The following is a 24,260-nucleotide window of genomic DNA, read 5'->3' on the forward strand; positions in this document are numbered from 1 at the left end:
CAAAGGCACTTTCTAACATTGCACGCCGTGAATCCAATTTTTCTTTCCTTCGACTTTCACTGCTGTTCTCGTCACTAGGAGAACCAACCGAGGTTCCTTCCACCTGGGCTCCAAATTTTTCGTCCTTTGGAAATTCTTTATGCAAACCCAGTCACCTGGTTGGATGGAATGACCTGGATCTGTGGAAGCCTCTGGCAATGCACTCTGAACCTGTTGATGGAGAACACGCAATTTAGTCGTAAGGTCATGCAAGTAATCGATCAACATTGGATATGGCAAGTCTGAGTATTTCTTAGGGCGAGGGACTCCCTATATATTAGCTGGGCGCCCAAAAACCACTTCGTAAGGGCTAAGTCCCAAACGAGAGTGTACAGCAGTTCTGGTGGATAGAAGAGCCAATGGTAAAGCATCGGGCCAATTAAGTCCTGTACTAGCCTGTACTTTCGCTAGTTTTAGTTTTAAAGTCCCATTGTAGCATTCCACTAAACCCGCTGACTGTGGATGGTTTGCCGCATGAAACTTTTGCTTGATACCAAGACCCGCGCAAACTTTTTGCATGACTTGGCCCACAAATTCGCTCCCATTGTCACTCCAGACAATGCGCAGCAAACCAAACCCGGGGAAAAATTATTTTAGTAGAACTTTAGCAGTTGATAAAGCTGTGTTATCTTTTAGAGGGTATGCTTCTATCCATCTAGAAAAGGCGCATACTACCACCAGAACATATTTAAAGTTGTTGCATCGCTCCATATGAATGTAATCGATTTGCAACACCTCAAATGGATATGTCGGAGGAGCAAAGTGACCTGCTGGAGTTGGGGTTCCCTTTCCCGGATTGTACATTAGACAAACAATACAATGTTTCACTACATTGTCTGCACACCTTGGGATTCCTTCATTCTGCCACACTGGAGCTAAAAGTTTGCATATTCCCTTCGCACTTAAGTGGGCTGGACCATGCGCCATAGTAACTACTGGTAGTACATAAGCGTCTGGTAACAGCCAACGTTGGTATTCAGATAATTCCACCCAACATCCCATCTCATCTAACATTCCTGTACTTTCTTAGCTCTTACTCAATTCTTTCCCTGTAGCCTCTTCCTGAATCGACCTTACACTTTCTACTGTATTCTCATACATTCCTCTCTCTTTAACCCAATTCGCAGGACCCGCAACATACATTCGACTTGTAGCATCTCTCACTGTCTTTTGCGCTACTTCATCCGCAAATGCATTTCCTCGACCAACATCGTCAGTAATCTTTTTGTGCGCACTACACTTCACAATTGCTATTTGGGCAGGTAAAGAAAGTGACTCAAGAAGATCAGTCACCAATTGACCATGTTGTATCTTAGTGCCATGGGAAGAAGGGAATCCCCTCTCTTTCCAAAGACGCCCAAAATTGAACGCCACACCAAAAGCATACTGACTGTCAGTGTACACATTCACTCTTTTTCCTTTTGACAGCACACATGCTCTCGTTAAAGCTATCAGTTCTGCTGCTTGAGCTGAATTGTGTCTAATGCGTGCTGTTTCCACAACTGTATGTAAAGTAGTAACAGCATAGGCTGAAACTGTATTTCCATTAGGAAGCTTGAAACAAGAACCATCCACCCATAGAATTCCATCCGGATTTTCTAGCGGCGTATCTTTCAAGTCAATTCTTCCTTTTGTCTCTTCCTCAGTACGGAGGAAACAATCATGTTGTTCTTGAACACCTTTCTCTACTGGAAGAGGCAACAAAGTAGCTGGATTTAAAGTATCACATCGTTTGATATGCACGTGACTAGCCAAAAGCGTCAGCTCATATCCAGACAAACGAGCACTTGTAAGATGTTGTGTTTTTGTTCGGTTTAATAAGGTGTCCACTGCATGCGGCACCATAACAATAAGTGTGTTATCTAACACTACTCCAGCAGACTGTCGAATAGAAATTGCTGCTGCTGCTGTCGCTTTAAGACAACTAGGCAATGCTTTAGCTACTGGATCTAACGTAGCCGAAAAATAGGCACATGACCGTTGTTTGTCTCCAAAACGCTGCGTTAAAACTGACAACGCACAACCCTCTCTCTCATGGACATAGAGCGTGAAAGGCTTACTGTAATCGGGAGTACCCAATACAGGAGCAGACCACAGAGCAGCACGCAAGTCAGCGAAACTCTTCTGACATTCGTTAGTCCAGGGAAGGGGCTGAGGTGTATCTTTCAAAGTGAGTGCCAACAGAGGTTTAGCCAACAAAGAAAAGTTTGGAATCCACTGCCTACAATAAGAAGTAATACCCAGAAAGGCATGTACCTCCCTTTTTGTGGATGGCACAGACATTTGCACAATCGCTTGAATTCGTTCTAGGGTTAATCGTCGTCCCTCCTTTGATAGGAGATGACCCAAATAGGTAACCTCTCGACGAACATATTGTAGTTTGGAAGGTGAAACCTTATGATTCAGCTCGAACAAGTGACGTAACAATACAACAGTCACATTCTTGCAAATATCTTCTGAATCAGCAGCGATTAACAAATCGTCCATGTACTGAATAAGAGCAGCACCAGACGGCAAATGAAAAGTATCAAGATGACATTTTAAAGCTTGGCTGTAAATAGAGAGACTTTCACAATAGCCCTGAGGTGCGCGCTTAAACCAGAGGCTTCGGCCTCCAAGAGAGAAGCCAAAAATATCCCTACTCTCTTCAGCAATGGGAATACTAAAGAAGGCATTCTTTAGATCGATAACAGAAAACCAAGTCGCTGTGGAAGGTATCATTGTCAACAGAGCAGTGATATCTGGGACTACAGGAAATTGTGGTACAACAATTTTATTTACCTCCCGAAGATCAATTACGAAACGATAAACAGGAGGCTGAGAAGGATCAGTGCGTTTAAGAACAGGAAGAATAGGACTATTGCATATGTTATCTCTCGTTTCTTCAACCACATCCTTCTGAATCAAATCATGAATGATTTCCAGAAGCGCTTTTTCACCTTCAGTGGAAATTCTATACTGCGGAATACGTGGCAATTCAACATTAGGCTTGAGAGTGACAACATATGGTGGAATCTCAAGACAGCCCACATCGTTCGGACCCGTGGCCCAAAGCGTTGCCGGAAGAGAAAGCAATTCAGGTGGAAACTGATCTTTGGACAAATACATTGTAGAAGTCAGTTTCTGTCCTAAAGTAAGATGTACACCAGAAGGAGAACAATATATCGTAGCATGCATTCTTTTCAATAAGTCCAAACCCAACAGATTCTCACCGCAACCATTCGTCAAAAGAAGCGGAGCTTCCAAATCATAAGGGCCAACTGAAATAGGCAAAGGGCAAGAAACCGGATTACGAACAGGGGCGCCAGAAAATCCTACAGATACATTCGTTAAGCCAGACAAAGGTTCCCCAGGGAGTTTAGAATGAATGATAGAACTTCTCATCGCACCAGTATCTAGGAGAAATGGCTCTGAAACACCCATTGTAGTGACATTAACATAAGGTCCATTCTGATCTACTGGAATCAACACAACTCCCTTACTTTGTCCAAGGCTGTCCTAGTTAGCATGAAGACTTTCATTCTCGCCTTCAATATAATGGTCTTCATTGTAATACTGTGTAGACCTAACATTTTGCTGATCAAAATAGTTCACGGAATTAGGAGGAGGAAAGGAACGCTGTTCTTGAGTCAACACACCTCGACCTCTACCTCTGTTTGTTGACTGGAGGCCACCACGACCTCGTGGAGCAGATAATGTTCCACTGCGCTGCAATAAAACCGGACAACTACTCTTAAAATGACCTTCCTCTCTACAATAGGCACATTGATTAGGTCCTAACAAAGGTCGCGGAATATATGGCTCAGGTTTTTGATACAACCTCTGAAACTGCGGAGGCTGTTGAAACTGAGGCTGAACATAACGAGGAGGATAAGCCTGTTGCAAGAGAACGTTCGTTTTCAATTCTTTCGTCTTTTTCTCTAGCTTTTCTTTTTCTTCTTTATCTCTGTTCTCATAATATTGTGCAGTAGCCAATATCTGGGCAGAAGAAGAAACAGCCCATGAACTTTCAGAATCTTTCAATTTGTGTGATTAATTAAATTAAATACAAATGTGTCCACAAATAATCGCTGTCCACCCTCTGTAGCCATATCTTGACCACTGTGATCAATAAATGTCTCCTCGAAACGAGTGAAGAAATCAGAGACACTCATCTTTCTTCTGTTTGCATGCCGCTAATTTATCCCAGTTAACTCTCAAGGCAGGCATCATCGTTTTCATTAATGTAATAATCCTACCGGGGAGTTCTGAAACCAAAACATCAGGCTTAACACCACCCACTTGAGCTGCATCCGCGGCAATTATAGCAGCCCAATCACCACCTAATGCTTGAACATGATTCTCTCTACGAATCTTAGCCCATAATGCTTGCGGAACTACATTTCCCATCAACATATCGATATCGGCTAGATTCATGATGCAAGCATCAACCGTCTGTGATAATTCTTTATTCTAACCTGCAGGATTCTTACGAGGATCCGGTAGAGTCTGTTTAAGTGCTAAAACTTCAGATCGTTTCCAAGGGATATGTACCCATATACGTTGGAAATGAGCAGGAATAGCTGAATTATTACCTTGAGCCGCAACTTCCTCCTTCCACACTGGAGGAACCTCTCTCATGGGATAATTTTTCAGTGTCAACCTAGCTGACAGATCGGAATCAAGGAAAGTCTGAGAGGACAACAAGGATCTAAAGGTAATAAGTGTCCTTACAGCTTTCTCAACCTTAGAACCTACAATAAGTCCTTTATCGAAGTCAGCCTTAACATCTAACAGACCCTGTGGAACCGAACTCGAATTCACATCCTCCCATTCTTTAATGAGAGTATCACACATTACATTGAAAACATATCTTTGCGTAGGCGCATTCCATTGTGAGAAGGTAGACATAATATCGGGCACACTATACTGAGGACCCTTCTCGATCCATTTACGTGCGAGAGAGTCCAACCTTTCTCGTTCTTCACAATCTGGGAACTGACTACGAGACTGTCTTCGAGCAAAAGCCGGAGACACATTTAAAGCCTCAAAGAAAGGAGATAAAATACCAGTGACAGTGTCCGTGACGGAGAATTGGACATAAGAATAGGGGACAAGGTATTAGGTGAACTAACGGAAGGAGAACCGGTAATTGCAGGAGGAGCAGAAGGCAAAGGAGATCGAAGATCAGGAGATGAGGGCAAAGAAGTTGAAGTTAAAGGAAAAACTGGTAGAGGCGGAGATACTAAAAGGGGCAAAGGCGGAAGAGCTGGAACAGGCGGAGGTACTGCTGGCGGCTGAACAGGCTGTAACAACTGGGGTGCATTGGCACCTTGTGCATAGGGCGGAGGCAATCTCAATAAATGAGACATTAGGGGATCTTCTTCTAAATCTTTCTTGTTTTCGGAAGGGGAAACAGGCAACACCGGATAGCATTTATCTATCGCCATATGATGCTGTCTCTCTGAAATTTCCATCGCATTATTAGTTTTGTCATCTTTGAATTGTTGGGCAGCCTGTATAATTGTCATACCCTGTGCTTTCCTATCTTGTTTGGCTTGCTTAATTTCTCTCTGTTTGGCTTCCTTACGCCAAAGGCGGAAAGAGTCAATCATTGCCGGCCGGGCTTTTCTTTTGAATAAAACTGCTTCCAAATTATCTAGCACATTAGAATCGAAACTACCATTTTCTGGCCATTTTAAAACACCATCTTTCTTCGTGTATCGGGTCCATGCCTCGTTAAAGGCAATGGGGCCAACACCATGTTTTGAATAGAGCTCATATGTGGGAGTTCCAACCGAAGGAATCTGACAAGAGTCCTCAAGCCGGGAATCCCTATTACAACCAAAGCAACAAAGTTTTCCAAACTTAGTCAGACCAGGCATCTCGTGATTTCACCGGACTGTTCACAAACTTCAAGGGGGTAAAACTCAGTTTACGCAGCACAAATGCACTTACCCTCGGCTTCGGCTATTGCAATAGTCGAATCTAAGGACCAAAGAAGCAAAGGAAACAAAGAACCAAAATTGTGGGCGCGACCCACCAAATACTTAACTAAGGACGTCTTCTTACGCCAACAGAGGTCCGTCTATCGTCTCGCCTTACCATACATCACCAAAGGAAGGGCCAAGGCAGGGCGGCAGTCAGGGCAGCAGTCGTCAGTAGCCGTCAGGAAGGAGTAACCACGCTGCAAAAGACTTTCGACATACATGGGTCGCTTGACGTGGCTCGCGATTCCTCCAGAATTTTCCTGCGGGGTTCCTCACGACCTTCAGGCAGAACCGGTACCACTGAAGCCGCCCCACGTTGGGCGCTAGTTGAAAAACCAGAACCTTTTGGGCCTGGCGGCGCAGGGTATGCCTTAATCTCCTGGGTTCTCCTGCTTAGCTACACAGAGACATGGGGACACTCTGTCGGCGTAAAAGATCAGATTTATTAGCTGCAGCTAGTACAGTTGTCCTAGAAGTACACACGGTATGTTCTCAGGAGACTGCCACTTCACTCCGTGGCGCACAATCTTATATAGTACATAGGTGACATATACATTAACTAAGAACACACCTAAAACATACATGAAAAACCAGTAGGAATAGCCCGAAGGAAAGTCAGAGCCAGTAGAAAAAGTTGGAAAACAAAGTATCGAGTAACTCGATGAAGCCTCTCCTCCATTTGTGTTTGCCACCCCTCCCACAGGCTAAGGTATTAACCGGGTCTGTAACTGACTTGCAGGTGGCGAGATACGTTCGTGTGCTTTGGAGGACAGTTGTGAAACAAGAGAATACGAACAGAGGACAGCGAAGGCCAGACGATAAGATAAAGTCAGAAGAGAATAGTGTGAACCAACAGATAGTTGAGACAGGGATTAGAAAACTCGGCCAGTCTCTAACACCAGCTTTGTAAACAGAGGCACAAGGCTATTTCGACACAATATTGCAGGAAAAGCAGAAAAGACTTCGATCGTCGTGCTGCCTGAGTGAGGGCAACACAAAATGGCGGCGGAGCACAAAATGGCGGGTCAATTCGATCACGATAGAAAATCGAATTTTCTCACGTCTTTTTGCCCCTTTTGTGGCAACAGAAGGCTTTTCTAGCCACGTCAGCCCTTTCCCAGCCATCGTCCTGCACAGACTGCCCAAGCTGCGCAAGGACGTGGATGCGTGTATTCAAATTCAGGAATAAAGGCCAGAAGTCATCGGCCACACTAATTCCAACAGCCTCAGTCTCCAAGCACTCCTATGCTGACTCTGTTGGACCACATTACTCTAGTTGTGGAAGAATTTGTCATCATCTCCCCCACTGGTGATCCATAATATCGGACAAGTGGGTCTTACAGATCGTCCAGGAGGGCTATTCTCGTCCTTTCTCTTCTTTTCCACCTCCCATTCTGCCAAATCAGGAACGGTTACTGGAGGATCGTCTGAGATTGCTCCAAGAGGAAGTCACAGCTCTCTTAGCCAGAGTAGCTATAGAAAGCATCCCGTTTCAGAAGTAAACAGTGGTTGTTATTCCAGCTACTTTCTGATTCCAAAGAAGAACAAAGCGTTGCGGCACATTTTAGATCTTCGGACCATCGATCTCTTATTCAAGAACGAGAAGTTCAAGATGCTCACTCTAACTCAAGTCTTGTCTGCCCTAGATCAAGATGACTGGATGGTAGCGTTGGACCTGCAGGATGCGTATTTTCTTATCCCCATCCTGCCAGGCCATAGGTGTTACTTGCGGTTCAAGGTAGGTTGCGAGCACTTCCAGTTTTCCATGCTCCACTTCGGCCTTACCAGTACCCCTCATGTGTTCACCAAGGTGATGCCGGTGTTCGCTGCTCATCTGCGCAGGTTAGGGGTGTTGAAGGCATCCTTGCCCCAGACAGTCGTCTCCCACCTTCAGACTACGGCATATCGCCTGCATTTGCTGGTGTTCTCTTTAAATGTGCAGCAGTCACACCTGACTCATTCTCAGATGCTCCCTTTCGTCAGAGCAGTTCTGGACTTAGTGCAGTTTCAGGCCTATCCTCCCGAGCAGTGAGTCTAGGATATTCAGGTCATGATTCTGATGTTTCGGCCTCTATCCTGGATTTTGGTGAGACTGACTCAGAGGCTGTTGGGCCTCATGGCCACCTGCATCCTGCAGGTGGTGTATGCGGGATCTGCAGTGGGACCTGAAGTTCCCGTGGGCAGAACATTGAGGAAATCTCACTGACATGGAGCAGATCTCGGAAGGAACTGCGAGAGAACTGTAGTGGTGGTTGACGAACCACAATTGAGTCAATGGCAGACCCCTCTCCCTTCCCCAACCAGAACTCACAGTAGTGACAGATGTGTCTCTTCTGGGATGGGGCGGCCATCTGGGAGAGGTGGAGAGCAGGGGACACTGGTCTCCGGCGGAGTCAGTGCTCCACATAAATCTGTTGGAGCTCTAAGCGATTCGATTGGCATTGAAAGCATTTCTTCCTTCTGTCAAAGAGAAGCTAGTGCAGGTGTTCGTGGACAACACCACCGCCAGTTGGTACTGCAACTAGTAGGGCGGGGTGGAGTCGTGGCCCTTTGTCGAGAGGCCCTGCATCTCTGGACATGGCTGGAATAGCACGGCATAACCCTGATGGTTCAACACCTGGCAGGTTCTCTGAACGCCAGCGCGGACTAACTTAGCCACCGAGGCCTGGCGAATCACGAATGACGTCTCCAGTGGAGGTGGTGCAAGGTCTCTTTCAGCAGTGGGGAGAACCTTGGTAAGATTTGTTTGCCTCCGAAGAGAATGTGCAGTGTCAGCAGTACTGCACACTGGAGGTTCCAAGGCGGCTATCGCTCGGCGATGCTCTTCGTCGTGAATGGCGCTCAGGCCTGCTGTTTGCCTTTCTGCCCATACCACTCCTCCCCAGGGTTCTGAAGAAGATCCGGAACAACCAGGCCCAAGTCATCCTTGTGGTTCCGGACTGGGCAAGGAGAGTTTGGTAACCAGAGCTTCTGAGAATGAGCATTGATCCTGCAGCAGCAGGGGAGGGTCCTTCACCGTAGCCTATGAACTCTGCGCCTCCAATGCGTGGAGATTGATAGATGGCAGTTGATAGCTTTTGACCTTCCTTCCGAAGTCTGTAACATTATTTTGGCGGCCAGGCGACCCTCCACTAAGACAGTAACCGCCTGCCGTTGGCAGACATTTATTTATACTGTACAGAAAGGTCTATTGACCCTCTTTCTGCTTCTCTTTCCACTGTCCTTATGTTTATTCTGACCCTTGCCCAACAGGGCTCTGCTTAAGGAACTCTCAGGGGGAACTCTCAAGGGTTACCTTTGTGCACTATCTGCTTTTTTGCGGCTACCAGCCCTCTCTCTTCAAATCTCCTATCGTTCATAGATTTCTAAAAGGGCTGTGAAGTATCTTGAAGAAGAAACAGGATACCGGGTAGATGTAAAATAGCAGATTTATTATAACAAGGAAGATCCCATCCAACCGCCAGCCATCAGATCAACTGGTGGTTTCCAGAACCTAGTTGCGCTCAACAATCCATGACATCAGCTGGTGATGTCATGGAACATTAACATTCTAAACCCCACAACATGAGATGCCACACATCTCCCTTCCCCAAATACAGAAAGCAATGTCATAACATATATACATATACACATAACTAAAATCAAGAAGATTAAACATAGACAAAAAAACCTGGCCTCATGACCATAAAGAGAAGTCTGCCAAATAACCTGGCTTCGTGAACATCAAACAAAATCTGCCAAATAACCTGGCTTCATGACCACCCTGTTGGATCTTCTGAGTGAAACACCAATATCACTTCCCTTTGAATCGATTTCCACACCACATTCCAACTTTCCCTTACACACTACCACTCTATTCAAGTTCCATATGCGATGATCATCAGTTTGAATTGCATTTTTAAAAATTTTAGTCACCTTGACAGGTTTCATGTACTTGGACATTGAGCTGCCTAAAACACCAGGACGTTTAATCATGACCCAATCTCCCACATGTACCACAGTCCTCTTTACAACATGTTTCTTATCAAAATATTCTTTCCTTATTCTCCCTTTCTCTTCCTCAACTCTCACCATTTCTTCACCATCACATACCTTATCTTTTCCTTTTAGCAACTCATATTTATTGACCCAATACGGTTCAACACACGTGTTCGGAAGTCTACTCCGAAACAGCAGAAAAGGAGTTTTCCCTGTGGTTGAGTGTGGAGCTAGCCTATATTCCTCAACTTTTGCAATGACCTCTTTTTTCCAATCAGCACCAACACTTTTTGCTAAAGCAATGGTTTCCTTAATCACTTTGTTAAACCTTTCTACCATCCCATTAGTTTCTGGGTGATAGAGAGCAGAGGTTTTATGTACAATTCCCTTGGACGACAAGAACAGTTCCATTTCTCTAGATATTAACTGAACACCATTATCCGATAAAATAGAAATGGGCAAACCTTCCCTGGAAAATAAAGACTTCAAACAATCAATAACATTGCCAGTGTTGACAGATGTCAAGAAGAACACCTCAGGCCACCTAGAATACATGTCTATGACCACTAGTAGGTATGTTTGAGATTCTTTCCCATGAATGGGACCCACTATGTCCAACGCAATTTCCTGCCAAGGTCCATTTGGACGTTTCCTTAAGACCATTGGTTGTTCATGCGTACACTTGGATTTGTCGCTGATGGCACACGACACACAATCTCTAATTATACGCTCAACCATCCTGTCCATACCTGGCCACCAATAAGACATGCGTAACCTTTCTTTGCACTTAGTTAGACCTGAATGAGCCACATGTACCGAGTCTACCAATTCCTTTCTTAAAGAAGTAGGAGGAATCAGTCTTGTGCCCCTAAACAAGAAATCTTTGTCTACAGACAATTCATTACGTACACCCCAAAAACACTTCACATTCTCAGAAACATTTTTACTGGAGGACCACCCTGCCTTTAACAAAGACATAACTTCACACAAGGTTAAGTCCTTCCGTATTTCATCCAACCACCTGTCTTCCGATATAATAACCTGATCTACAACACAAACAATTTCATCATCCTCTTCATAGTCAGGACTACACTCATGCAAACCAACTGAGGGCACCAAACGCGATAGAACATCCGCTACACCGTTTTCAATTCCCGGAATATACTTGATCGTGAAATTATACTCCTGTAAACCAATCACCCACTTAGTAATCCTACCAGATATTAGATCCAAACCTTTCTTACTGAAAATCTCAATTAGAGGCTTATGATCCGTATGGACCTCAAAGTCTACACCCCACAGAAACTTTTTGAGTTTTTTAACCGCCCAAAACACAGCTAAGGCTTCCCTCTCGACAACTGAATACCTAGTCTCCGGATCTCTAAGGCTTCTAGACAGGAACATAATAGTTTTCATGCCATCACTACCACCTTGCTTCAAAACTGCTCCCAACCCCTTCTCACTCGCATCTGTCACCAAAATAGATTTACCAGAAGGATCAAAACTCTTCAAAGAAGGAGCTAGTCCTAGTTTCCCCTTTATGGCCACAAATTCTTCCTCACATTTCTCTGACCACAAGTACTCCTCACCCTTTCGTAGTAACCTTCTCATGTTCACAGTTGCCAAAGCAAACCCTTTGATAAATTTGGCATAATATTCAATCATCCCTAAAAATTTCATGAGATCAGACTTGTTGGTAGGAGAACACATTTTTGTGATGGTATCGACCAACTCGGACTTGGGCTTTACACCCTCTCCTGAGATGCTGTGACCAAGATAATTGATGGTATTACACTTAAATGAGCATTTTTCCACCTTAATCGTGAGATTATGCTCACTCAAAGCTGTTAACACAGATTTCAATCTAATATCATGTTCCCCGTCGTCTTTAGCAAAAACCAATGTCGTCTTGATAGACACACACTCCAGGGAGATCTTTTCATACTCTTTCCATTACTCTTTGAAACACCGAGGAGGCAGACACCAAACCAAAAGGCATTCTCCTAAATCTAAATGTGCCAAATGGAGTAATGAACGAGGTACAATCCCGAGACGACTCATCAAGTTCAATTTGATGATACGCCGAGGTTAAATCTAATGTGCTGAATATTTTTGCCCCATCAAGTAATGTTAACAATTCTGTAATATTGGGTAATGGGTATCTGTCCACCACAACACACTTATTCAGTTGTCTTAAGTCAATGCACAAACGCAAACTACCATTTGGTTTGCGAGCTGCGACCACTGGAGCAAGCCATTGTGATCCTTCCACCTCTTCAATGATCCCACCACTGCTTAGTTTTTCTATTTCTTTTTTCATATCCTCTTTAACTGATAGAGGAACACTCCTCACCTTGCATTGTGTAGGAATCGCATCAGCTCTTAATCGTATCTTGTGTCTATACCCCTCCAAACATCCCAGGGTATCCCTAAATACTTTTGGAAATTCAGATTTGAGCATATGAGCATACGTTTCATTGACATTCTTATCATCTGAATGGATCCTCTCCCTCAATTGTATCGGAAAATCTGCATTAGGATCAAGAAACACTCCCAAATCCCCTTGATGTAACCAACTAATGATGCTGTCTCCACGCTTTGAGACATAGATTTTTCCTTCAATCAACCGATCTTTATACTCTACTAGACCATTGAAATACCCATGTAACTTTATAGGTTCTCCCCCATAAGCCAACGGTATGATGTCAGGTTTGATGAGAGTAACCTTTCCCTTAAGTTTAGATAGATAAAAATCATTTGAAACTATGGTGATCTTAGCACCGGAATCAAATAGTACTTTGGTACTTTCTCCCTCCACCATAATTTCATCATATGGGCCTGTTTTTTTACCAGTTTTTTCCTCAACTTGTACTACAATTTGTCCACAAATTGAGTCGTCAGAGTCATTTTCTTGATAAATTTCTACCTCTTTGACCTTTGTCTTAAGTTTAGTTTTACAAAAAGCAGTGAAATGCCCCTTTAATTTACACTTTGAACAAGTTTGATTAAGAGCCGGACATTTTCTATCATTAGCCAAATGATCCATTTTCCCGCATCTATAACACTTCCTTTCCATCCCTACTTTGTCTGATTGTGTTTTAGTGTTTAGATCACCTTTTTCAGATTTAATCTTTACCACCTCAACTTTTGACCCTTTTTCAGCATCTTTCTTAATCACTGCAACGCATTTTAAGGAGTGTTCTATTCGTTTTGCAACACTCAACACCTCATCTAGGGATGGTTCGTCCCTCAACCATAACTCTTCTCTAACCTTTTCCATGTTGCACCCAAACATAAATTGATCCCTGATGCGTTCATCAGTTAAATTATCGAATTTGCAAGAAGAAGCAAGCTTCCTTAACTGAGTTATATAATCCTCAATAGACTCATCTGTGGATTGCATTCTCTTCGCAAATTGATACCTTTCCAGGATAGTGCTGACTTTTGGCAAATAATGCTTATCCAGCTTCTTAATACAAATGTCATAATCATTTAGGCCTCTAGCTTCCTCAGCAGATAAATCTGGCAAGTTGTCAAAAACATCCTGGCCCTCCGAACCCAAACAATGAAGTAATAATGCGGACCGTCTTTCAGCACTAAGAGACTGGCCACATACCCTGGCATATCTTTCAAACACCACCTTCCATTTTTTCCATTTGATTGTAGGAGCACCAGGAGATGATAAGAAGAAAGGTGCTGCAGTGACATTCTGCATAGCTGAATGGGTAAAGTGCTAGATAACTAATTAATTAAATATGCCTATTTCCTTAAATAATTGTACCTAAAGTAAAGTCCTTTGTTAGAGTCAAAGAAGACTCTAAACCATTCTACTTGGTTTATACATGTCAATTACATATCAAGCGAGTAATAACACTTTGTTCCCTTTGTTCCCTTTTTTTTAAAAAAGAAAACTATACATGCACACATATACCAGAACTTACTAAGTAGAAGTAGAGTTGTTATGGGGCAAACGAAACACTCTCGGACACAAACGGATAAATCGCGTTAAAAAAAACTTAGTTGCTATGCAACCGTCAACAAAATGGCCACCACGCACGTCCAACGTGACGTGGTGCGCGATGACGAACTACAGTATGCCAGAAAAGTCAATCTCCGAAGCGTGAAGCCGTATTCCACAGTTCTACGTAGAATCTTCCGTCATGCTCCGAATGAGCGCGATGAAGATCGATGATGGAATCCAGAAAGAAGAATACCAGCTTGAGAGTTCTAGATCCAGGTATGCCGCACTATGACCGTTGAAACGTAAGAGTTTACTTTTGAATGTCAATTGCGGGTTGAAATCAAATTAAAGTAGAGATTATACCTTTCAGCCAAAATCTTGAACTCCGTTAAGACAACGATGAAAATGTTGCACCACTAAAGTCCATCTGTATCATTACTGAAGTGTATGGCACTTGTCGCAAAACTCCACGTTGTGAGAGCAAACAATTAAACAGCCATGCGATTACCGATTTCCGATGAAAATGTTGCACCATTAAAGTTCATCTGTATCATTACCGAAGTATATGGCACTCGTCGCAGGGCTCCACGTTGTGAAAGCAAACAGTTAAACAGCCATACGATTTCCGTGCCACCCCTCTTTACAAATAAACAATGATAATCCAGGTGCAATCCAAACGAAGATGTTAACAATCGATGAGTGATCCAATTGAAATTAACAGTGACTGATGTGGCTTCCTCTTGGTGTACTTGACACACAACGATCAGAGGAAAGGAGATAATTAGACTCCCGTGTTGAGATCTTCCCATTCATCAGTTCATCGTGTTCCAAAGCCGACTACGCCAATGAAGTATCTTGAAGAAGAAACAGGATACCGGGTAGATGTAAAATAGCAGATTTATTATAACAAGGAAGATCCCATCCAACCGCCAGCCATCAGATCAACTGGTGGTTTCCAGAACCTAGTTGCGCTCAACAATCCATGACATCAGCTGGTGATGTCATGGAACATTAACATTCTAAACCCCACAACATGAGATGCCACAGGCTGACTCATCTGTTTCCGCCCACGCCCTTTGTTATGCCACAGGGGGTCCTTATTTGGTCCTCACCTAACTGATGTGTGCTCCCTTTTTAGCCTTTACACAATTGTCCCCTCCGACTGTTGACCACCAAAACAGCCTTCTTAGTAGCGATTACATCGGCCCGGAGGGTGAGGGAGTTACAGGCGTTATCTTGCTCGCCTCCTTATCTTTTGTCCTTTCTGGACAAAGTGGTGATTCGCACACGGGCTACCTTTTTGTCAAAAGTTGTGACCCCTTTCCATCTGGGTCAGTTCATCAGGTTGCCCACCTTCTTTGCTCCACTGCATCCCTCTGAGGAAGAGGAGCGTCTCCACCTGCTGGACCCAAAAAGATCATTGTCGTTCTACCTTGACGGCACAAAAGAGTTCCGGGTGGACAACCAACTCTTAGTGGGGAAAGTGGGTGTGAAGAAGGGAAGGGCAGTGCAGAAAAGGATCCTTTCTCGCTGGGTCATTCTCTGCATCAAGTTCTGTTATGCCCTGGCAAAGAAGCAGCCCCCAGAGGGATTAAGGGCCCATTTCATCAGGGGAAAAGCTGTGACTACGGCCATGGCTTGGGGTGTCCCAGTGCAAGACATCTGTCAAGCAGCAACATGGGCATCTTTGCACATGTTTGCAAAACAGTACTGCCTGGAAGGTCAGGTCCACAGGGATGGGCCTTTTGCCCGGTCGGTCCCACAGAACTTCCTAGTATAGGATATTGGTCCGCAGCCCACCGCTGGGATCGTATGGCTTGGGTATCTAAATCAAAGGTAAGGGATCTGCAGCTAGAAGTCTCTATCATATGAACAAGTTACTTGCCTTCGGTAACGCGTTATCTGTCAGAGACTCTATCCAGCTGCAGATTCCTTACAGCCGCACCCGAGCCTCCCCGCTTCGTGGACTAATATTGTAGTGCTAGGGTTATTTCTCCTTTCAGGGCCCTAGTTTTGCACACGACTACATCAGTTACTTCGTGGCTCTACGCATCTGGAATAGAAAAAACTACAAATACTGACGTCCGCTCGCCTGGGTAGCACCTATATAGGCACCACAACGTCATAACCAACGCTGTCGCCGACATCACGTGCAGCCGAATGGAGTCACCTGACGGCGCACGCAAGGGGTATTGCTCAGCAAAAGTTTCCGGATCCAGCCTGACGAGTGGGAAATTCAAAGGTAAGGAATTTGCAGCCACATAGTCTCTACCAGATAATGCATTACCGAAGGTAAGTAACTTGTTCGTCGAAAGACACTGTTGGCTGTAAACCCTCAGAGCCATCCTCAACTCCAAAAGACGATGGAGAATGTGCGACGGAGAGAGTTAACAAAGCAAAAGAGGCGTTAGCATCAATAAAGGAAAACTTTGATGTCAAAAGAAAGTGCCATCTCGACATTGGGATGGAAGCGCTTGTAAAGTGGAAGAACGTATTTGACGACTCATTCAAGGCCTCTGAGAGAGGAAGCCTGCATAGAGGAACATACTAAGTCGAAGCTCACTGTGTCGCCGGGCCCAGAGAAGAGGAAATCTTCTACAAGGAAGGGGAACAAGAAGTAAGTCAGTTTGAGCAGCACTCTTTCCAGGACTTAAAGCCATCAGAAGGAGTGGTGGCAGCATCTGGACACTGACTCCCCAGAAGAAGGGGTCGTCACCTACCCCTCAAGACTTGCCCCACCTGCCACCTGCTTTCAGTGTACAATGCTCTGATTCAGATTGCAAATAACACTTATGGAGTCAACTGGAAAACGAACAAACTGACTCCGGCTTCCCCCTTGAGACACTGCTACCATCAAAGAGGAAGAACTTATTTGTCCCAGTGCTTCCTAGCACCCTGGACCAAGGGTGAGTAGCCTTCAAAGAACCAGCCTCAGCCAAAGCAGTGATTCCCCAGCTCAAGAAATAGTGCAGCCATTCTTCTTGTGCCTCCATCTAAGTACTGAGACTGCCTTGGTTGAGGTCTTGGATCTCATAAGATGTACCATTGATGCGGGCAGCAGGGTAGTCCTGGTATTGTTGGACCTGTCAGCAGCATTCGACAGTCGCACATGCCATGCTGCTCGCACACTTTCTTGAGATTGGCATTAGAGATAATGCCTGGAAATGGCTAAAGTCTTTTCTTGAGGATAGGAGTCCAGAAGTCTGGCTACCCCCATATTTCTCTACCAGCCGGAGGGTATCAGTCAGAGTACCCCAGGCCTCTGCACCTAGCCCCACTATGTTTAACATCTATTTGTCCCCTCTAGCTAAGGTGGTGGATTATTTTGGGGCTAAGATTATTTTTATGCTGATTTTCTTTGCTTTTAGAAAAGGGGTTTTCATCGATTCGGATGCTATTCAACCCTGTCTCCGAGCTGTTTTTCAATGGCTGACTTGCAACCACCTGAAGTGTAGCACAGAGAAGACAGAGGTGCTCAGATTTGGACATAACTTTGTTTTAAACTTAGAAGTCCACTAGCCGACAGGGATACCCACACCAGACACCCAAGCTGTAGGGCTCAAATTTGACAATAAAATGTCATTTCATAATCAAATTATCTCGGTGGTTGGCATTTGCTTTGGCATCCTGCGTGTAGCGCAAAAAAGTTGCACTTTCTGTCATCTCCAACTAAGATTACTGTTATATTGACCTTGGTGATGTCCAGATTGGACTACGCCAATGTATTATTTGCAGGCCTGCTGAAATATTTTCTGAATAGACTCCAGATCGTTCAGAATGCAGAAGCGTGGTCTTGGTCTTACGTGACGGGAACATATTTCCTGTCATTTGCACAATCTGCACTGGCATCGCATTGAAAAACTGATTCTTTTAAAATCAGCTCTCAATGCATAGAGTTCTCCATTAGTCTGGACCTGTCTATCCTTTGGCTAGGATTGCCTTTTACGGCCCTGAGAGAGTATTACGTTCATCTGGTAATCATCTGTCCAAGGTCCCTCTTGACTTTTGTCAAACAAAGGCTAAAGCTGGTTTAAAGAAAAAGCTTAAGACCCGGCTTTTCTCTCAGTAATTACCATGTGCATCTTTTTTTCAAATGGTACAGCGCTGGGACACTCTTTAGTAGCCATGCACTATATAAATCATCTCACTATCACTGTTATCTACATAGAAGGCAACGCAGCATCAGATTGCGTCAATGTTGCCACGACATGGTGGTCTACATACACCAACAATGAGAGTATAATGGAGTGGATGGAACATATCACAGAGCAGTACAAGAAGAGGACAAAGGCAGTGATCCACTGCGCAGACCTTTCAACCTTTCAAACAAATAACCCCCTCTGTAAACATCACAACATTCGCATCCCACATGGGGTGCAGAGCTCACATGGGTAGACTAAACATGAGGGGCCTATGGAGTTTCGAGGAAGCAGCTCCAAATCTATTGAAACTAAAGACATTCTTCTTAGCCCTAAAGGTCTTCCAGACTTCGGTCACACAAGAATGGTTAAAATGCAGACAAACAATGTATTCCTCTGTTTTACTTGAATGAATTACTGAATGAATGATAGTATTTATAGAGCGCAGCATTCACTCCGAGGAGCAACTTGGCGCTTTCAGAAGCGGGGGGCTGTGGTGAGGAAAATAGTGACTACAGTCGGGTGGAAAAGGTCAGATGAGTGATAGCACTATGTGGTCTGGGCCAGCAAAGATCCAGGTTTTTAAGAGTTTCTTGAACATGAGTTCAGGCTGTGCCAGTCTCATCTGGGTGGGCAAGCTATTCCAGGCTTTAGTTCCTAGGGCTGCCATTGACTTTCCCCCTCTAGATGACAGATGGAAGTGGGGTGGGGGGTGTTAGAAGATTTTCCGAGGATGATCGCAAAGCCGTTGGGTGATGTATGGTTTAATTCTGGGCTTCAACAAGCATGGAGGAACTAGGTCAAACACACTGTCCTAGTTAGCGCAGGACATATGGAGATCAGCTGTTCAGAGAAAGACAACCCTAATAGCCATACATTTGCCTGATCTTCACAGTACCAAAGCACACAGGCTAAGCAGGTAATCTGGCTCCTCACACGAATAGGAGCTAAAACAACATATAGCAGACAGGATCGTTCAAGAATGGGGCGGACCCCACTTAAATCTCTTTGTATCACCATAGAACGCAAAATGCCAAAGCTTCTCATCCAGGTACCCACACCACCAGTCTCTTGGGAATGCCCTCTCAATAGACTGGTCAGGGAAATTTGCATACACTTTCCCCCAAATCCATTGATATCTCTAGTGATAGTCAAGTGCAAACATTCTTGACACTAATTCTGATTGCACCTCAAAGGGCCAGACAGACCAGGTATTCAGAGCTGGTGAAGATGGCTGGAACAGGGTGATCAGACTGCCAGCCCCTCAAGACATGCTGACAGGTATACTGCTATTGCCAGGTACTTCATTGACCTAGATGAAAACCTTTCCTGCACCTCTCTAACGGTACACCGGTCGACTCTAGTGGCATACACAAGGGGCTCCATAGGAAGAGGCTTCTTCAGCACACCGGTTATTAAGAGATTCCTAGAATGAGACTGGTACCACCAAGGTCAGTCCCCACACAAATGTAGCACCTAAACCTATTACTAACATAGTTAATTAAAATTAAGCCAATTTAAATCTGTTTAGATATTTATTTAACCCTTAGCTCTGCATCCTGCCAATTTCTCAGACAAAGGCCTCTCACAATTCCCAAACCCTTTCATCTTACGGAGACATTAGTTGATGGGAAACCAACATACAGTGCTTCATAAAATATAAAAGTAGTATGCTTGCTCAGTGCCCCCTCTGATAAGAGTCAATGTCATGGATTGAGGAGGTTGCAACTGGAAACATGTCAAATTGCTATGCGTGGGCATTGCTCTCGTTCCAGGAATCTTTGGGGTAGTACCGAGCTGGCCCTGACGCCAGCTCCGCAGGTGGAGTGCAGGAGCAGGGCCTGGGACCAGGATGTTGAGAAGTTAAAGCCGAAAAGCGCTTTGATTTCTTCTTCTTGTGCTTTTGTGACTTACCTGAATGAGGTCTTGGAGCAGGAAGACTATTGTTTATAGGAACAGGTCTGGGAACGGCCCCGAAATCTTCCACAAGAACAGACCTGCTCACTGCCAGGAGCTTCATCGCCCGCTCACGAATCGCCTTTGGGTGCATCAACTTGCACTCGATGCAGGTCTTGGGGTCATGTCCCGACCCCATGCACCAGATACAAACCAAGTGGGGAACGGACACAGACATCTGCCTGTGACAATCCCCAAAAGCCTTTAGCAGGGGATATAATGCCCTATACACACTTGAAGCAAAGCTCAATAATTTCAACAAAAAGTTGAAAAAAGTTGGTCAAAAAAAGACTGAGGTGGCTTTCCGGATTCATGCTGTTAGCACAAAATTAAAGGAACTGATATCAGAACACAGGGGTGGCACCTATATAAGTATAGTGATATCACTTCTGATGCAGAGGATGCTGACTTTTAGTCGAATGACGCCACTCACCGCCGACGCACACAGGTACCGCTCAAGATTTTCTGATTCTAGTCTGATGCCTGGGGAATATTCTAAGGTGAGAAATCTGCGGTTAGATGTGTACTCTCTACCAGAAAAAATGTAAGTAACTTGTTCTACTCTATCATTGGATTGCTATGTATGCGCCTTATGTGAATCTATAATTATTCTACCGCAAAACAATTTTTACATAGTCAAGGGAGGCAAGAAAGCTTACCACTCCGACATGTTGAATGGGAGGGGAATTGTCCAAAATAACTGGCAAGCAGTATGGTTAATAAAGTGGGGAAACTGGCATATGATTAAAGCACACCTATAGTCTGTGACAAATGACACATAGTCCCTCAACTAAAAAGGGAAGACTATGTCCTTTTAAGTATCACCTTAAAAGGACTAATGCAAAAGTCCCTTCACTCTTTGGCTTTTAGAAATAATTACTGATGTGATGGTCCTTGGCTGAGGTTTGCTGTGGTGTTACTATAGTGCTGAATGTGGGAACACTTTGAACTGGTTGGCACGTTAGTGCCACTTCTTTCAAATGCTTGGAACTTCCAACAAATGTGTATATTATCTGGAATCATGACATGAACTGGCATTCTTTATAATGGTAAAGTAAATATTTCTGTTGTCACATATGTATATTGCAAGAAATAGTATGTGTGTGCAGTATTAATGTATTATGGCAGGCGCTTTACAATTTTAGTTCAGGTTCACATACTATTTTTAGTTAAAACACTTATTTCTTGGTGCTCAGCTGACAAAATGTAGTTACTTTGGTGCGGGTACCACTTTGTGAGTTACCGTATTTCGATAACCCAGTTCACCAGTTTGAGATTCCTTTCAGAGCTTCTTGGTGTTTGAAATGTTCTATTTTGCTCTCATTTAGCAAATTGAGAAATTATGTCTTTTAAATTTGTATGTAAACTTGTTTCAGACTAAACTCGAATCTGAACGAATACTGGCATCTGTTGGAAGGAAAGTGCCTTCCGAGACAGGTATCAAGGTGAAGAACAATGCCGTGGGACGGTCAATAACTTGTCGTAGCAATTTTAAACAATTTCTGCAAGACATTGTGGGTGAAACACCACTTCCATTAGCTGAAAGGAATCCAGAAGAATTTTCCGGCTTCAAAATGGGTCTCTTAAACAAAGTAAGCATAATGAAAAACAGCAAGTTTGAAAGGCTACATTAGTACATGATTAAAAGAATTAATGTGTGCCTATCAGTTTATTTTTTCACAACCCAAAAACCTTTCTTTACACAATTCTATTTTGGCTCATTTGTCAAACATTTTGGTAAGTCAGCTATAAATATCTTTATGAACCGACAGCAGTTTACTTGACATCTAACAGGAAAGGTGCATATTTTTCACATACCTTTGGTTGTTAGAAAAAACATTTATTTTCAGTGCAGGAGATTTAAAAAACATGATGGTTCATCTGCTCAAAGTAATGGAATCTCCATAGCAAAAGAAAAAATGGTGTTAAAATGTAAGCCAGACTTAGTCCTAGATTTGTTTATCGAATATTGTACCTCGGAATATACGGTTTTGCTTTTTTTAAATATATTTTTATTAATGACAAAGGCCAGGTGCAGCAGAGCCAACCAAACTGCAACACCATATATATAGTACAGAGTGGATCATCATTTATGGTGGATTTAGCATCACAGAGTAACAGCCCAGACAATTAACAAATACTTTGTCAGTTTTAGACAGTGTTACATATCACTGGCTGTGAACAAAATATTATTTTTTCCTTGGGGAGGAAATGAGAGAGGCTTTAGGGTGGATTGGTGGTGGGGGAGTATAAAGGGAGTCTGACATTTTGATATATATATATATATATATATATATATATTGTTTAATGTATGCTTCATTTAAAACTAGGATTTAAAGCCACAAGCATATAGGAATGCTTATGATATTCCTCGTCAAAATCTTTTGGACCAATTGACTAGAATGAGATCGAATTTACTGAAAACTCACAGACCTCTCATTGGGCAGGATGAAGGTAAACCTATTTTCTTTCTTTTCTATGCTTGTATGAATTTGACCTTGCTACATTGGGCTCTGTGTTGCATCTCTGCTTTCTAATTATAAAAATGCAAGAAAAGATCACAGTTCAGAAAATTATGCATAACTGGTACCACATTTCAAAATGTAAATTTTCTGTTATTACTTCTGACCTGAGGAACATAACGTAGAGAACCATTACCTAACAGTAAAGATTTATATGCAGATCTGTAATACACTATAAGAAACCTGCAATGTCTCTTACTTGGGTTAGTTATGATTAATCATCAGCAAGTGGCCAATCCACAAAGGTGTTATCCATTTAAGTTGAACTTACATGCAGAAGGTGCACTTTATGGGTTTGTGGAATTTTACTTTGTGAAAGTGTAGTTCTGTGTGTGGTATTTTGCCAGTATGGCAGAATTGTTAGCATCAAATGTTTGGGGTTCATGGCTGGATTGCGGATGTTTCTATAAGATACCCTGTAATTGGAGGGTAATACTCACAGTCTCTTACGTTTGTGGGTAATCACAAGAGATTGCCACCCTGGTGATACACACTCATTTACCCCTTTCAACAGTTGCATTTTAAGTGAAAAGGGGAGCCCCATATTTAATGGCGGTATAGGAGAAAGGTACTGTCCACATCACAAAATATTTTCTCTCTGAGCAGAGGAGGAGATAAATGAGGTAAACATTGCTGCATCATATTTATTCCTGCAGAATGCTACCCTGATGGGAATAACTGCTAGAGTAAATGTTATGCTTTAAATTTCTCCTTAAAATGTATGACTATCATAAAGTTAGTGAAGGACCCTGCAGAGACCTATTTCCAACTTTTAACCTTGTTCCTTTGTGAACTGGACCTCTAGCTATTAAATTCGTTTTAATAGCAGTCAAGAAGCTGTAGTGTTGTTTAAAGCCAAGACTCCAGGATCTTATAGCTTTAATGTGCAAATGAATGCAAATAGATTTTACTGTATAGCTTTGGTTTAAAAGTTATGGTTTGTAGGCTCTTACTGGTACACCTTGACATGCTCCAAAACTTGTTACTTTATAGATCTAATTAAACTTTGCTGGCAATATGCCATAAAAACAACAAGTAAACACATAAGGAAATGAAAGAAGTCACTATCTACCTAGTCACTCATTTTCTCAAACTGTCCCATTGTTGGCATTGATGCAGGTTTTTTGTTTGCAGCACATGTTATTGTAGGTCACATGCTCTACACTTTGGTGCCATCTAATATTACGTATGGAATATTACAACTTGGTTTACTTCGTTCTCTAACTGTTGTATAAACTTAGACTTTGGCTTAGCTCTACATGGTTTGTTTTCACACCCACAGATAACATGAGTGTACTTAGTTCAATGCACCAACGCTTGAATGTGAAAGACAGGTTATTGTAGCACCGCCGAACCCCACCCAATACATACTTGAAGTGGAGTGAATGCCTTTGCTTTAATAACCATCTCTAAACAGGAATCAAGGGATGCTGTGATGTTTGGAAACAAACCTATTTTGTTCTCCTTAATACCACACATATAAACTCCACTAAGAAAAAGACACTATAACTAAAAAGCTTTTTATTTCATTTGTAGGAGAGTGGCATCGACTGCATAGTTGCCCCTAACTTTTTGCTGATGTTTTGACTGTTTTCTGACTCTAGCCAGGCTGTGGCCCTGCTATCCAGGACCCCAGCCTATCTGCTTCCTCTCTAAACTGATGTGAGTACCCTAGGTACATCCCAATTGGATACTT

The 24,260-nt window shown here is 43.3% G+C and overlaps 1 protein-coding gene across 1 annotated transcript in view; it reads left to right on the top strand.

The window, feature by feature from the left end:
- The window catches only part of LOC146829275 (integrator complex subunit 6-like), a 319,223-nt gene that overhangs the window by 198,825 nt on the left and 96,138 nt on the right, over nt 1-24,260 (top strand). Inside the window, exons 12-13 of the mRNA XM_085607922.1 lie at nt 21,419-21,634; nt 22,373-22,496. Of these exons, the coding sequence (XP_085464048.1) occupies nt 21,419-21,634; nt 22,373-22,496 (340 nt within the window). The remainder of the gene's footprint in view (nt 1-21,418; nt 21,635-22,372; nt 22,497-24,260) is intronic.

Source organism: Triturus cristatus, chromosome 5_2 (assembly GCF_964204655.1).
Source record: "Triturus cristatus chromosome 5_2, aTriCri1.1, whole genome shotgun sequence".
NCBI lineage: Eukaryota > Metazoa > Chordata > Amphibia > Caudata > Salamandridae > Triturus > Triturus cristatus.